The sequence below is a fragment of the Monodelphis domestica genome, chromosome 3 (assembly GCF_027887165.1).
Source record: "Monodelphis domestica isolate mMonDom1 chromosome 3, mMonDom1.pri, whole genome shotgun sequence".
In the NCBI taxonomy this organism is placed as follows: Eukaryota; Metazoa; Chordata; class Mammalia; order Didelphimorphia; family Didelphidae; genus Monodelphis; species Monodelphis domestica.
In genome coordinates this window covers 31,533,992-31,548,593 of record NC_077229.1, presented here as the reverse complement: position 1 = coordinate 31,548,593, position 14,602 = coordinate 31,533,992, and the positions used below count along the sequence as shown (strand labels likewise).

The 14,602-nt window shown below is 43.1% G+C and overlaps 1 protein-coding gene across 1 annotated transcript in view; it reads left to right on the top strand.

The window, feature by feature from the left end:
- Nucleotides 1-14,089, top strand: part of TMEM233 (transmembrane protein 233) — a 66,212-nt gene extending 52,123 nt beyond the window's left edge. Inside the window, exon 3 of the mRNA XM_007490327.2 lies at nt 12,557-14,089. Coding sequence (XP_007490389.1) covers nt 12,557-12,563 — 7 coding nt within the window. The 3' untranslated portion in view covers nt 12,564-14,089. The remainder of the gene's footprint in view (nt 1-12,556) is intronic.
- The last annotated feature ends 513 nt before the right edge of the window (nt 14,090-14,602 follow it).

Below are 14,602 nucleotides of genomic sequence, written 5' to 3'. Positions count from 1 at the left end.
ATAGGAATGCAAACAGTTTAATGAATCTCTTATGATTACTCTTGCATGTTTACCCTTTTTATATGTCTCTTGAATCTTGGGTTTGAATGGCAGATTTTCTATTCAACAATGATCTTTCCATCAGAATTGCTTGAAAGTTTGCTAATTCATTAAATAGCCATTTAGCCCCACTGAAGGATTATACTCAGTTTTTCTGGGTAGGTTATTCTTGGTTGTAATCTTATCTCCTTTGCCTTCTGAAGTATCATTTTCCAAACCTTCCATTCCTTTAACATGGAAGACACTAAATCTTGTGTGATCCTGAGTATGGCTCCCAATGTGGTGTGATCTTGGGAGAAGTATGGTCACTGCTCTGCTGGTCTGTTTTCTGGTGGGTCTTTACCCAAGAAATGACTCTGGTCCCCTGCAGCTCTAAATGCTAGTGCTCCTCTACTCTCCTCCAGCCATAAGTGCTAGCACTCCTCCTGACCCTGGAACCAGGGCTCCTGCTCCCCTGTGACTGAGCACAAATGCTCCTTTCCACTCTGAACTCAATACTTATGAGCAATATAGTTGTCAATCAGCACCAGTTACACCCAGTGCCAGCAAAGGGTCTTCTGTCTTTCTGACCAGTTATACTGACCCATTTACCATCTCTGAGCTGAGAGCTCCTGAAGTTTCTGTTGCTGATGCTTCAGTTGCTACTGTTGTTGTCAGGATCACCTCCAAGGCCAATCATTGACGCTCCTGCCATGATCCTCCTGCCATGATCCAAGTCTGTGCCAATCACAATGTTACAGACCCCTGCGGACCTCCTAAGTTGTCTTAACCTAGAAAAATGCCTCCCTCTGGCTTTATGCTGGCTCTGTTGCTCCAAAATTTGACTTGAGGTGTTATTCCAAAGTTGTTTGAAGGAGGATGTTGGGGGAGTTCACCTGGGTCCCCAGCCTGTAAACCACAATTTGGCTCCTCCCTCTGAATGTCATCTATTTTCTGAATAAAGTATAACTGAGAGAACGTGAGAAAGAAAGATGTGGGAGACTTGGGGAAAAAAGAGAAAGTTTTGTGCTGTCTCTGTTGAGAGTAGAAGAAAATTCATTAGGAAAGAGAAAAAACATTAACTTTCTTTAGTGAGGGTCCAGTTGAAGTTAGAGAATATAAATTGGTGTGGACCTCCATCAGCTCAAATGCATGTCTTTCCTAAGCTCTGTTCTATAGTCTGGTGTAAGGGCAAAAACAGCAAATGATGAGAGTTCATGCCCTGTGAAGACTTATTGAAAGAACTAGCTATCTCATATAGAGAAAAGGTGATTGTGATTGGTGGAGACAAGATAGATTTTTTTTAAATGTTTGAACACCATTATGGAAAAGGTAAAAGTCTTGTTCTGCTTAGACCCAGAAAGCAGAACTGGATAGACATTAATAGAGTACCTGACTTACATGCCAGGTACTGTGCTAAGTGCTGGGGGTACAAAGAGTGGCAAAAGACACTGACAAATCTTGGACTTCCTAATAATTAATTATCACTAGATAAATCTAACCAAAAATTAAATACAAAAGAAGTAAGGGAAGTGAATGAAATCTTAGAAAAGTTAGAGTTAATAGATATCTAGAGAAAATTGAATAGGAATAAAAAGGAATATACATTCTTTTCAGCAGTACATGGTACATGTACAAAGATTGACCATGTGCTGAGGCATAAAAAACATCATGACCAAATGCAGAAAAGCAGAAATAATAAATGCAACTTTTTCAGATCATAATGCAATGAAAATTATAATCAATAAGGGTTCATAGAAAGGCAAGTTCAGAAAATAATTGGAAACCTAATAATTAGCTATCTAATGGGATGGTCTGCTTTGAGGACAGTGGATTCCCCCTAGATGGGCATCTTCAAGCAAAGGCTGGAAGGCCACTTTATTGAAGATATTATAGAAGAGATTATTTTAGATTTCCAATCAGTCAGAAGGAATTTATTAAGCACTTACTATATGTTCCAGACCTTGTGCCAAGTTAAGGGGGTACAAAGACAAAAGTGAAAATAACCATTGCCCTCAAGGAGCTAATGGCAGAGACAACAGGTACATTTACAAATCAAATACAAGTAATCCCTTCCACATCACCATTTTCCCCATTGTGGCCTCAATATATTACCACAGGCCAGCATAAGAAATTAAATGAAAATGGGCAGTGTGGAGTTTTGGAGAAGCCACAGACAACACACAAAGGTCAGCAGGTTACACAGAAAGTTTAGGGACTCAAATGTATAACATATATGTAGAGTATTGTGTGATATCAAGATAATTTATCTTTTAATACCATACACACAATTTCTTTTACTGTAAATGCCCCATAAAAGAAAAAGAAAAAATTCAGACTTCTCTGGTACAAAGAAAGGGCTAAAAAATTTGACATGGAGGGCAGCTAAGTGGCTCAGTAGATCGAGAGTCAGGCCCAGAAATGGGAGGTCCTGGGTTCAAATCTGGCCTCAGACACTTCCCAGCTGTGTGACCCTGGGCAAGTCACTTGACCCCCCATTGCCTAGCTATTACCACTCTTCTGCCTTGGAACCAATACACAGTATTCATTCTAAGATGAAAGGTAAGAGGTTGTTTTTTTCTTAATTTTACATGGATTTTCCAGATGGTGGGAGTTCAGAGCCCCTAACCCCTGTGATGTGGAAGAGATTCCTATACACAGTACCTGGCATGGGGAGAAGGGTGCAGGGGCCAGGGTGCTTAGCTTCTGTGGGGATCAGAAAAGACCTCATATAAAACATGGCCCTTGAACAGAGCTTCAAAGACAATCAGACGATCAGAGATTTTAAGTGGGCAAAAGTGAAGATGGAAAATATTCCAGACATAGGAAACACCTAGACCAAAGACCTAGAAACAGGAGATCAAGTACAATTCTCAGGAATAATAACGCTGAGAGTCCTAGATTTGCCCAGAGTCACAGAAGGAGGAAAAGGCAAAGTCTGGATTTGAACCCAAATTTTCTTATTCCGAAGGATGTTGCCCACCCTTAATAGAGCACCTAGACCTTGACTCCCTATATCCCTTTGGGCAAGGAAGAGAAACGGAAGCTGGACTAAGGCAGTGGCAGCAATGGGCAATATTACAATTTTTTAATTTTAATTTTTTAATTTTAATTTTAATATTACAATTTTAATTTGGCCATGAACTAGAGGGATGAAGTTAAGAGATACTTAAGGAGGCAAAAACCACCCTGAGGTTTCTCGCTTGGGAAACCAGAGACCTGGTGGGATTCGCCACCAGCACTGGGAAGTTGATCTTAGAGTCAGTCTGAAAACACCTTGCAGCATGGTTGAGGGTGGCGAGGAGGAGGATAGACTTTAATTTTTTTCCCCTATAGAAACTATAATCTAATTATTCCTCTTATTACTAGCATCATTACTATCCCTAACTAGGGTGGTAGCAGCCTAAATTCCCCGGACAAGGGCCCCACGGAACCCCCTCAAGGGTCCAGCCATCAAGCTTCCCCTCTGGCACAGATTCCAGGAAGGAAAGAAGAGAAAGGCTCGAGAATTTAGGAAGATAGTTCGCCATATACCATATTACATCTCCCACCTTTGTGCTTTTGCCCAAGTCCAGCTCTCATGTCTAAAACTTCTCTGCCTCTTTACTTCTATTTCACTTTAAAAAAAAAAAACAACCTTACCTTCCCTTATACGGTATATTCCCCCAGTACTGTATATTGGTTCTAAGGCAGAAGAGAGGTAAGAGCTAGGCAATAGGGGTCAAGTGACTTGCCCTTGGGAGGTGGGCACTGGGTCCCCCTGTACACCCCAAATCCCTAGAGATCCCAGGTCAAAGGTCACTTGAGGAATTTCACCCCTGCAGTGCTGGTGGCTGAACAAACAGAGGATCCTCTGCCTCTCTCTAGTTTCCACTAGTTTTATAAGGGTCTTAGCACAGAGGAAAACCTCCTGTTTGCATCTCAAACATCACTAGGTTTCACGAGGTACGTAACTTACCCACCTTTATGATCACGATGCCATGAATGATGTATTCTTGTGCTTACGTCCCCAGACTCAAAGGCACCTTAATATGTCACCCATTCCTCCCTGGGTTGTCCCTCTGTTTGTTCCCATTGTTTATCCCCTCCCACCTTTCCTTTCCAGGTCACGTAGACCCCATTCCTTTAGGATATAAAACCCCTGAACCTTTTCTGTTCCAGGGGGCAGCTTGGTCCTGCACTCTGACACCTGACCATTCAAACTAAATAAATCTCTCTATCAGGGAGCAGCTGGGTGGCTCAGTGGATGGAGAGCCAGGCCTAGAAATGGGAGGTCTTGGGTTCAAATTTGACCTCAGACACTTCCCAGCTGTGTCTGCCTTGGAAGCAGTACTTAGCATTGAATCTAAGCCAGAAGATAAGGGTTTAAAAGAGATTAAGCACCTACTAGGTGGTGGCTACATAAAGCAAAGGAAAACAAGTCCTTGGTCTTGAGGGGCTGAGGTTGGAGAAGCACTGGCCCTCCCTCAGGCCCCTGACTGGGCTCACATTCCACCCCTGACCACCTTCCCACCTGAGTTGTTGTTGCTCAGTCATTTCAGTCATGTCCAACTCTTCGTGGCCCCATTTGGGGCTTTCTTGGCAGTGACATTGGAGTGGTTTGCCATTTCTCTCTCCAGCTCATTTTATAGATGAGGAAGAAGGTTAAGTGACTTGCCTACACACAGCTCCTGTCTGAGGCTGGATTTGAACTCGGGGAGATGAGGCCTCCTAACTCCAAGCCCAGCACTTTGTGCACTATGGCACCACCTAGCTGCCAACCTGAGAATTTATAGATCTATTTCAGGCAAACCACTTAACCTCTCTAGGCTTCTGTTTTCTCATCTACAGCCTGAAGGGTTGGCTTCCTGGCCTCTGAGGTCTGTCTAGGGTCCTTCCCTCTCCCAGGTATTCCTCCAGTTCTCAGGGGTCCTTCCCGCCACGTCGCCTGAGTGAAGCTGCCATATTGCAGCTCTCCAGAGAGTCTTCTGACTGGAGAGGCTCAAATGGGGAGGGCAAGGGGATGGGGCAGACGGGGAAGTCGGGAAACAAGAGGGAGGGGGAGCCTTTGAGGGCAAAATTGATTCTCTATTTCCATTAAGGCCTGAAGCATTGACTCCTGCTGACTGTTTCTCAGCACTGCTGGGAGACAGGATTCACCAGTGCTGGGCTAGGGGAGGTTGGGACTAGGAAAGTGGAAGAGCTAAGAGCTGCTCTAAGAACAGATGAGGGGGGCCACAGAGACCAATGGGGGGAGGAGGGCACCCACAAAGCCCCTCCACGCTGGGCTGAGGGAGAGGGGGAGGCATTGGGGTGGGAGGTAGGAAGCAGATCCAAAAGGAGAGGAGATGAACGTGGGTGCCTGTTGCTGGAGAAGTGGTCAGCTTTCATTGACATCAGGAGCACCGTCAAGGGCACTTGGTTAGGGCTCCCTGGGTGCCAGAGGCAGGGTAGAGTTACTAGCCAAGAGCTGGACTCATGAGAAGACTGTTTTATAACCAGCTGAGCTGCATCCAAGAGACTGAGAACCCCTGATGCTAAATCAGGCCACAAGCATTTACTTATTAAGCACCTACTATGTGCCAGCTACTGTGCTAACCAGTAAAGGTACTGAGATAAAAGGGGTACCTGGCCTGTCCTCAAAGAGCTTACATTTTATTGGAGGAGACAATGGGCATATACGAGCATATGTACATTTTATATACAAAGAAAATACAAGGCACTAGGACTACTAGTTGGCGCAGTGGGTAAAGTGCCAAGGCAGAGAATCAGGAAGACAACTTCAAATCTAGCCCCAGATACTTACTGTGTGGCCCTGGATAAGTCATTTGACATCTACCTGCTTTGATTTCTACAACTATAAAAAGGGGATGGATAATAATAGCACTAGAATACCAGTCAAGAAGACATCTTCCTGAATTCAGATCTGACCTCAGATACTTACTATGTAACCCTGAGCAAGTCACTTAACCCTTTTGCCTCAGTTTCCTCATCTGTAAAATGAATGGGGGAAAAAAAACTATTCCAGTGTCTCTGCCAAGAAAACCTTGAAGAGGTTCACAAAGACTCATACAATTCAACAACAAAAGCACCTACCTCCCAGGGTTGTTGTGAGTGCTAAACAAAATGATATCTGTGAAAAGCTCTTGGCACAAGGACTGGCATATAGTAAGAGCTGGTTTTGTTATTATTACAAGATAATTTCAGAGGCTAGCACTGGTAGTTGGGAGATCATGCAAGGCCTTTTGTAGGAAGTAGTGCTTAGCTAAGTTTGGAAGGTATCTAGAGATTCTAGGAGGTAGAGGAAAGAAGAGTAAGCATTGCAGAAATTGGAGACAGTTCATGAAGACGTTTAGAGATAGGAAATATAGTATTTATTATGAAGAAGTGTGGAGAGGAAATCACCCATCTGTTCATCCATCCTTCCATTCATCTATCCATTCATCCATCCATTCATTCTTCCATCAATTCATTCATTCTTCCATCCATCCATCCATTCATTCATCCATCCATGCATAAATACATACATATACATACATTCACACATTCATTCTTCCATCGATTCATTCATTCTTCCATTGATTCATTCCTTCTTTCATCCATCCATTCATCCATCCATGCATAATTACATACATATACATACATTCATACATTCATTCTTCCATTGATTCATTCATTCTTCCATTGACTCATTCCTTCTTTCCTCCATCCATTCATCCATCCCTCCATCCATTCATCCAGCTATCTGTCCATTCAGTAACTGTCTTAGATACTCAAATGCTCCACTAAATCTACAATCTCAGTTCAAGAGCACCTTCCAAAAGGGGCAGGTTGCAACCTAGTCATACCAGTTCATTCTGGCAACTCTTATCCAAGTCTTCCCAAAAGTTCACCACAGAAGGTCCACTGAATGTGTTAGAGGCCTTTGCTATCTTCATGGGAATACCTTTGGAGTTTCCTGTCTGTCCCGACATCCCTTATTCTGCCTATGTGCCAATAATTGATATTTATATCATGTTGTAAAGCAAAATGCTTTCCAAATGTAGTTTTTGATAAGTCAAAGGCCTAGTCAGCCCCCAGTTACACCCATAGGCTCTCAGTGGTTCATATGTTTTAGCCAAGTTGACTCTGGATCCTGGCACAAAACCTGAAAACCCCTTGGAAAGAGCAGTCAGAAAGTACCACATTTGCCCTGGTGCTCTTCTAAGAAATGGGCTCCCTATAAAGGGCAGTTAAGACTTAACATAGGGCCATTTGGCTTACACTGAGAGCCCGAGATGGTCCGTATCTTTTTCTTTTTTAACTTTTCTACCCCTTCTGCCACACTCCAGTTAAATAATAAAATAGCAGAGACTAAGCCACCTCTGCAGATTTGTTGAATGGAGGGGATTGTTGCATTAATATCATGTCTGATGTTATATATGAAATCATTTCCGGTGGAAGATCCTAACCCAAGGGTTGTCTCCCTAGCTGATGGGAGTTATCAGTAGCCAAAGTGATTTTCAGTCATTGTCCTTGGTCCCATCTAGAAAAGTGGTACCGTCACTTCTTGGCCTTTTGGCTAAGATCTCTTTGTAGTAGAAAAGTGGGACCACTTCTTCTCCCCAAATTGGCATGCCATGTGTATGTACATCTTTTCTGAAACAATCTCAATAAAAGTCTTGTTAGATAAATCCTGGTTTTAGGACTCTCCAACCCCTGAACTGGCACCCATTCCAACTCGTTTCCATTTATCTAAAAAGGCTAATTCAATTAATTTTCAGAATGAAGTTAATTTCAAATTATCTTAATTCTTAGGCAGCTAAATGGCTCTATCAATGGATAGCTAGCCAGGTCTGGAGATGAGAGGTCCTGTGTTTAAATCTGGCATCAGACACTTCCTAGCTGTGTGACCTTGGGCAAGTCACTTAACCTCAATTGCCTAGCTTTTACCAATCTTGGAACTGATACTTGTGTTCATTCTAAAACAGGCAGTAAAGGTTTCTGAAATAAATAAAGTAAAACTAATTGTAATTGTACATTGTAAACTTATAAATTGTAAAATTATAAACTGCAATTATAAATGAATGGTACCTGTGAACTATAGTGACTAAATCTGGCCCCGAAGAGATACAAGATGGTACCTTCTTCTCTGAAGGATTGAAAGCCTGGGTGTGGGTGTGCAACACTGTGCATAATGTCAGACTTTTTCAGCATGTAGGTTAGTGTTACTGAACTGCTTTTTCCCCCCTCTTTTTTATTCTTTGTTATCCAATCAATAAGCATTAATTAGGGGTGACCTACTAGGTGCCAGGTACTGTACTAAGTATTGGGGATACACAGAAAGGCAAAAGTCAATCCGTGACCTCAAGGAGCTCCCAGTCTAATGGATAAATAAACTATTTACAAAACAAATTGAGGATAATCACCACATGGGGAAACACTAGCATTAAGGGAGGATGTTCTGGAAAATCTTGCAGCAGGAAGGATTTGAGCTGAGGCTTAAAGGAAGTTAGGGAGGCCAAGAATCAGGAATGTGAAGGGATGATGCTCCAAATTGGGGACAGTAAGTGAAAATATCAGCAGGGGAGTGGAAGAGGGAACATCTTATTTGACGAATAGCAAAGTTGTCAATTACTGCAATATGAGAAGAAATAAAGTATGGAAGTTTGGAAAGGTAGGAAGAAGCCAGGTTACAGAGGACTCTGTTTCTAAAGAATAATTTTTGGAGGGGGACTAAGTGGCAGTAGATAGAGTGCTGGGCCTCCAAAGTCAAGAAAGCTCATCTTCACAATGTAAAAGAGGAGAAATGGAGAGACTCTCCTCTCTTACTAATGGAGAGGGGTGAGCAGGTTTTCCCACTGGATGGATGTGTTTCTCCAGTGAGAGGTTGAAAGGGAGATGGGAAGGAAAGGATGAAACGGTTAGAGGAAATATGGCCATGTCTCCCTTACTCAAGGTTGGCTGACCCTAGAGCTTTGAGGGGGGAGAGGGAGAGGGAGAGAGAGAAGGAGAGAGAGAGAGAGGGAGGGAGAGAGAGAGAGAGAGAGAGAGAGAGAGAAGAAGAAGAAGAAGAAGAAGAAGAAGAAGAAGAAGAAGAAGAAGAAGAAGAAGAAGAAGAAGAAGAAGAAGAAGAAGAAGAAGAAGAAGAAGAAGAAGAAGAAGAAGAAGAAGAAGAAGAAGAAGAAGAAGAAGAAGAAGAAGAAGAAGAAGAAGAAGAAGAAGAAGAAGAAGAAGAAGAAGAAGAAGAAGAAGAAGAAGAAGAAGAAGAGAGAGGAAGAGAGAGGGAGAGAGAGAGACAGAAACAGAGGGAGAGAGACAGAGGTTTTGTTATTGAACCCTTCCCTATAAAGTTCAGTGACAAGCTGAATCTTTGCTTGTCACAGATGAAACAAGACTTGCTTTGGTTTTGTTCACTCTTCACTCAACCTCTCTCTTCTCGTGAAAATCCCAACAAACTCAACCTGACATAAACTGAGATTTATTTAAAGAGATGGGGCACAAAGGGGTTGGAAGGATAAAGCAATAAGATGGAGGGATAGGGATGCCCTAATAACTATATTTTACAGTAGTTGGGTTTCAAAGGTCCTTGGCCAGAGGCTTTGTGCCTCAAGCCTTTTTCCCAATACCCTGTTTCTTATTTTCATACATTACACCAACTTAAAGTAATATCTCTATAAATCTATCCAATTAAAAACAAAAAGGGGGAGACCGAAAGGAGAGGGCAGAGTGGCTCTGGCCAGAGTCCAACTGAACTCCCTCTCAGTCTGGAATAGCTGCAGTCAAGTCAAGGGGGGTTGTGAAGGATTTCTGGCTGAAAACAGGGCCCCAGCAAGTAGGAAATCAGGATTTTTCTCCCACCTGGGGTTTCAGATATCCTCTGAGCCTCAGGAAAAAGTTCCTTTCAGTCTCTTTCCAGAGCTGCTCAGAATCCTCTCAGCACTCAGTTCTTTTTCCCAGAATCCTCAGCTGACTCTTCACTGCCCCTAGGCTGGTCTGTCCATCAGATTGCAGGATCCTATTAGGGTCTCTTCTCAAGCCTTACAATGAGTTCAAAAGACAGCCTCAGACACTTACTAGCTACGTGACCCTGGGCAAGTCACTTACCTCTGTTTGCATCAGTTTTCTCATGTGTAAAATGATCTGGATAAGGAAATGGCAAAGCACTCCAGTATCTCTGCCAAGAAAACCCCAAATAGAGTCACAAAGAGTCAGACACAACTAACAACAACTATACAACAAAAATGGGGAGGATACATTGGGAAATATAAGTGATATAAAAACAGAGGTATCCCTTACAATTTGTTTTTAATAATATCTATGCCATCCAAAATATTTAGGAAGGTTATGAATGAAATGAGAGATGCGTCTTTTTGTTTCGATAAACTCGAATAGCATGCCAGAAATCTGAAAGATGGAATATTTATACTGGAATATCCAGCAGCAGCTATGACTAGATGTGAAGGGCTTAGGACACATCGTCAAGCAAATATTAGATCAGTTCCTGCCTTGCACACACACAGGATCCTAAATCTAGAAGAAATCTCAGAAACCACCTAGTCCAATCCTTTCATTTTACAGATGAGGAAACTGAGGTCCCAAAAGGTTATTTCCTCAAAGTAAGTATTAGAGGTGGGGACTTTCCAGCTAGTGGGCTTTCCACCATACCGTGCTTACCAACTGTATAATTCTTAGAGAGTTGGTCACTTCACTTCTTTGCCTAGCAAAATGGGGTTAACAGTAGCATTAACTTCCAGCATTGTGAAGATCAAACAAGATAACCCATAAAGTGCTTTACCAGTATGAAAGAGCTATAGCAATGCTATAACTGCAATTATTATTATTATTACATGATATGTGTGCCATGAGAGAATTTTGATTTTTCCTCCTGGCATATGTCCCGTCTCCATCTCTGTCCATCCAAATCCAACCCAGAGCCCCCCTTCTCCAGGAAGCCTTTGATGATTTCTCCCACTCCCACCCTTAACTACACTTCAGAGAATCATGGAATCTCAGAACCCCTAGCCATGGTTACTATGTGATGTTGAATGAGTCTGGGCAATTCCCTAAGACTCTTGGTTGCATAAGAGGTGCTGCTTTGCACTGGTAGAAGAAAAACCAATGAAACAATGAGGCCAGTTTAAAACAAAAGCCAGCACCTAGCATGGTACCTGGCACATAGTAGGTGTGTGATAAATATTTGGGAAACTGAATCAAATTACAAACAAAATAAATAAAAGTAGCAGAAATAAATTCCAGGACAATACAAGAAAACACTGGCCTTGGCTGGAGCTGTCCAGCAGGGGCATGAGCTGCCTCAGGAGACAATGAGTTCTCCCTCACTGAAGGCCCTAACACCAAGCCTAGACATAAAGAGGATATTGGTTCAGTGACAGGTTTGACCAAATGGCCTCTGGATCCTTCACGCGCTGAGATTCTCTGATCCTGGGGCCCCCTAGAGCAGTGCATTCCACTTTGGGACAAGTTTTCTTTGAAGCAATTCAATTTCCATAAACACTGGGGGAACAAGATGGCCCTGGAGTCAGATCCTATCAATCTCAATCTCTCTCTCTCTGTCTCTCTCTCTGTCTCTCTCTCTGTCTCTCTCTCTCTGTCTCTCTCTCTCTCTCTCTCTCTCTCTCTCTCTCTCTCTCTCTCTCTCACACACACACACACACACACACACACACACACACACACACACACACACTTTGAGGCAGGTAGGTGTGCAGTGGTTGGAGATATGGGTCTAGAGTCAGGAAGAACCAAGCTCAAATGTGACCTCATATATGACTTGGAAGCAGGGGGACCCTGAGTAAGTCACAAAACACACAAGCATTAAGGGGGTGGGGGGCACCTGGAAAAACTTCTTGCAGAGGGCAAGAGGTTAGCTGAGACTAGAAGGAAGTCGGGGAAGTCGAGTCAGGATGAAGAAGGATAGAGCTCCAAATGGAAAAAAGCAAGTGAAAATGTTCCCAAATGGAGATCCCTCTATGTTCCTTCACTAGACATTTAATTTCTCAGTGCCCTGAGCAACTCTTAAAACTAAGTTTCTGAGGAGGCAGGTAGGTGGCTCAGTGGTTAGAAAAAGACAGGCCTAGACACAGGAGATCCTGGACTCAAATCTGGCTTCAGATACTTCCTAGCTGTGCAACCCTGGGCAAGTCACTTAACTCCCATGGCCTAGACTTTACTGTTCTTCATTGAAACTGATATGTAATATTGATTCTAAGGTGGAAAGTAAGGGTTTGGAGGGAGGAAAGGCTACGTTACTGAGCAAGCACAGATCATCTTGGATAAAGTGGGTTTCCTCTCTAAAAGTTCCCTGGACTAATAAAATTGTGTGTTGTTTTTTTTAATGAAAAGCTTAGATTCTAAGCTTGATTTGTGTTTCTACCTGCTTGAGTGCCCCCATCAGAATCCTAGGACAAAGTCTTGGTCACTGTGCCCCTGTTAAAGCTCTACTAACCAAAATGTCTCCTTCTCCCTCTCCCCCTCTTCCCCTCCTTTTCTCTCCCTGTCTCTCTGTCTCTCTATCCATCTACCTCTCTTTCTCTCCCTCTCTGTCTGTCTGTCTCAGTTTTTGATCACCTGAAAGCCTACAACTACAATGAAGGATGAACAGCATCTGAGAGCGGCTGACCAGGAGCTTCTGAAGAGTAGCCCTTCCATTCAGACTGTCAGATCTTATCCTCTCAGGCTTTCCAGAGGCAGGTCCTTGGTGAATGAGCTAAAAAATATCTAATGTTTATGAAATATGAGGGGCATGACCATATCATCCAAAGTATTTATTTGTTTAAAAAACAAAAACCTTCCATTTGCCATCAGCCACCCTGTCCTTTCCTCTTTCACCTCTTCTTCCTCCTCCATTTCTTCCTCATCTCAGGTACAGCGGGTGCTGATGACCCTCTGGAAATCCTAGTTGCTTTCCATTCATGTGGACAATTTCCTGGTTGTGGGGGGGTCTCATTTCCTGTAATCCCCAAGTCCCTAAATTGATGCCGTTTATAATGAATGGCATGCTTGTGGACTCTTTTTGCACCCCCTACACCTAAAAACTCAGTTGAATCTGTGACTTTTTTTTATACTCTCCAGCTTCTGCAGACTTACTGTAGTCTCCCCTTTCCTCAGTCTTGAGATCCTCCACTGATTCCTGTCCAACTCTCGACCACTGAGGGAGATCATGGGTTCCCCTTTGCCAAATAGGCAGCTCCTTCCTGTGGCTACTTCAACTATTGGTCAACGTGGTAATCAGCTACCTTCCTCCTTCAATATGCCCTGAGTATAGTTGGGCCCCCCTCAAATCTAGGCACTTCTTCAGCTCTTTGCTTCCCTTTTGAATGAATGGCTGCTGGTGGAAAGTGCTCTTTCCATCTCTTCTATACTAAACCGTTAGCAAGATTTCCTTATATGCTATCAAAATGTTGCTACCTATTCCCAGCTGCATTTCTTTTCCATCCCTGGGAGCCCTTTGGAGTCTGAGTGTCCCAACTCATGATACCCGTCCTTTTCCTGCCTGCCAGGACATACCCAATGGTCGTGTCCAAATGAAAAGGACTGGGAGAAGGGGGAGAGGGCAGCATGGTCTAATTGGAAACAAAGGCTCAACATCAGCACACTAGTCCTAGCTTTGTCAATAGTGAGCTGGGGCAAGTCGGGGTCTCAGTTTTTGGAATCTGAAAAATGGAGGCGATCATGGCTGCCCAACTTGCTTCACAAGGTTATTGTTGGGCATCGAGAGATTTGAAATCAATCTGGAAAATGTAAAGCTTCCTAGAGAGGTTGATTAATCATGACTAGCAAATCTCAGGCTTTGATAAAAACCTTGGGTCCTCCTGGGAAGTAAATGGATCCCAAAGTTCCATGATTGATTCACTAAAAAGAAACAACTCAAGCCAGCACTTGGGTCAGGTGAGCATTTGGATCAGGAACCCACTCTTCACACAAGAGGCGACATATTGCCCATGTCCTCCTTTGAGTCCTTAGCTGCCATGTTTCTGATGCCCTGGTGGGTTTTGCTCTGTGTCTTGTTAGTTTGTTTTCACTGCTGACTCTCTTCCTGATTGCGATGACAGTGTTGCTGGGATGCACAATAAAAGTGATTTTAACTAAACCCACTTGAACTGATGTGTGGAGATCATTTGAGGAGAGGGTGGGAGGACTGACAGAATCTCTCACAACTCTCCAACATGAGCAAACCAAGCACAGAGCTTTGCCAATAGTGACCTGAGGTAAGTCTGGGCATTGGTTTTTAGAATCTGGAAAATGGGGGCAAGATTTTAGCTGAGGCTTAAAGAAAGTTAAAGTGATCATTGGGTGGAAAGAGATTTGAGATGGATCTAGACATTTTAAAACCTCTCTGAGAGGTCGGTTAACCATGACTAGCTGTAAGTTGTAAACTGCATTTTGTGTCTTATAATATTAGGAGAAAGCAAACTAGACTTTGGGTCAAAAGGCTTGACTAGCTCTGGAACAGATTAGCCGTGTGACTTTAGGAAAGTTCATTCATCTAAGAGGACCTTCTGTCATTTACTGATCTGTAGCCATGAACAGATTAGATCAGAAGACCTCAAAGGTTACAATTCTATTACTCACATTCCTTTCTAGCTTGGACAGTCTATGTTCT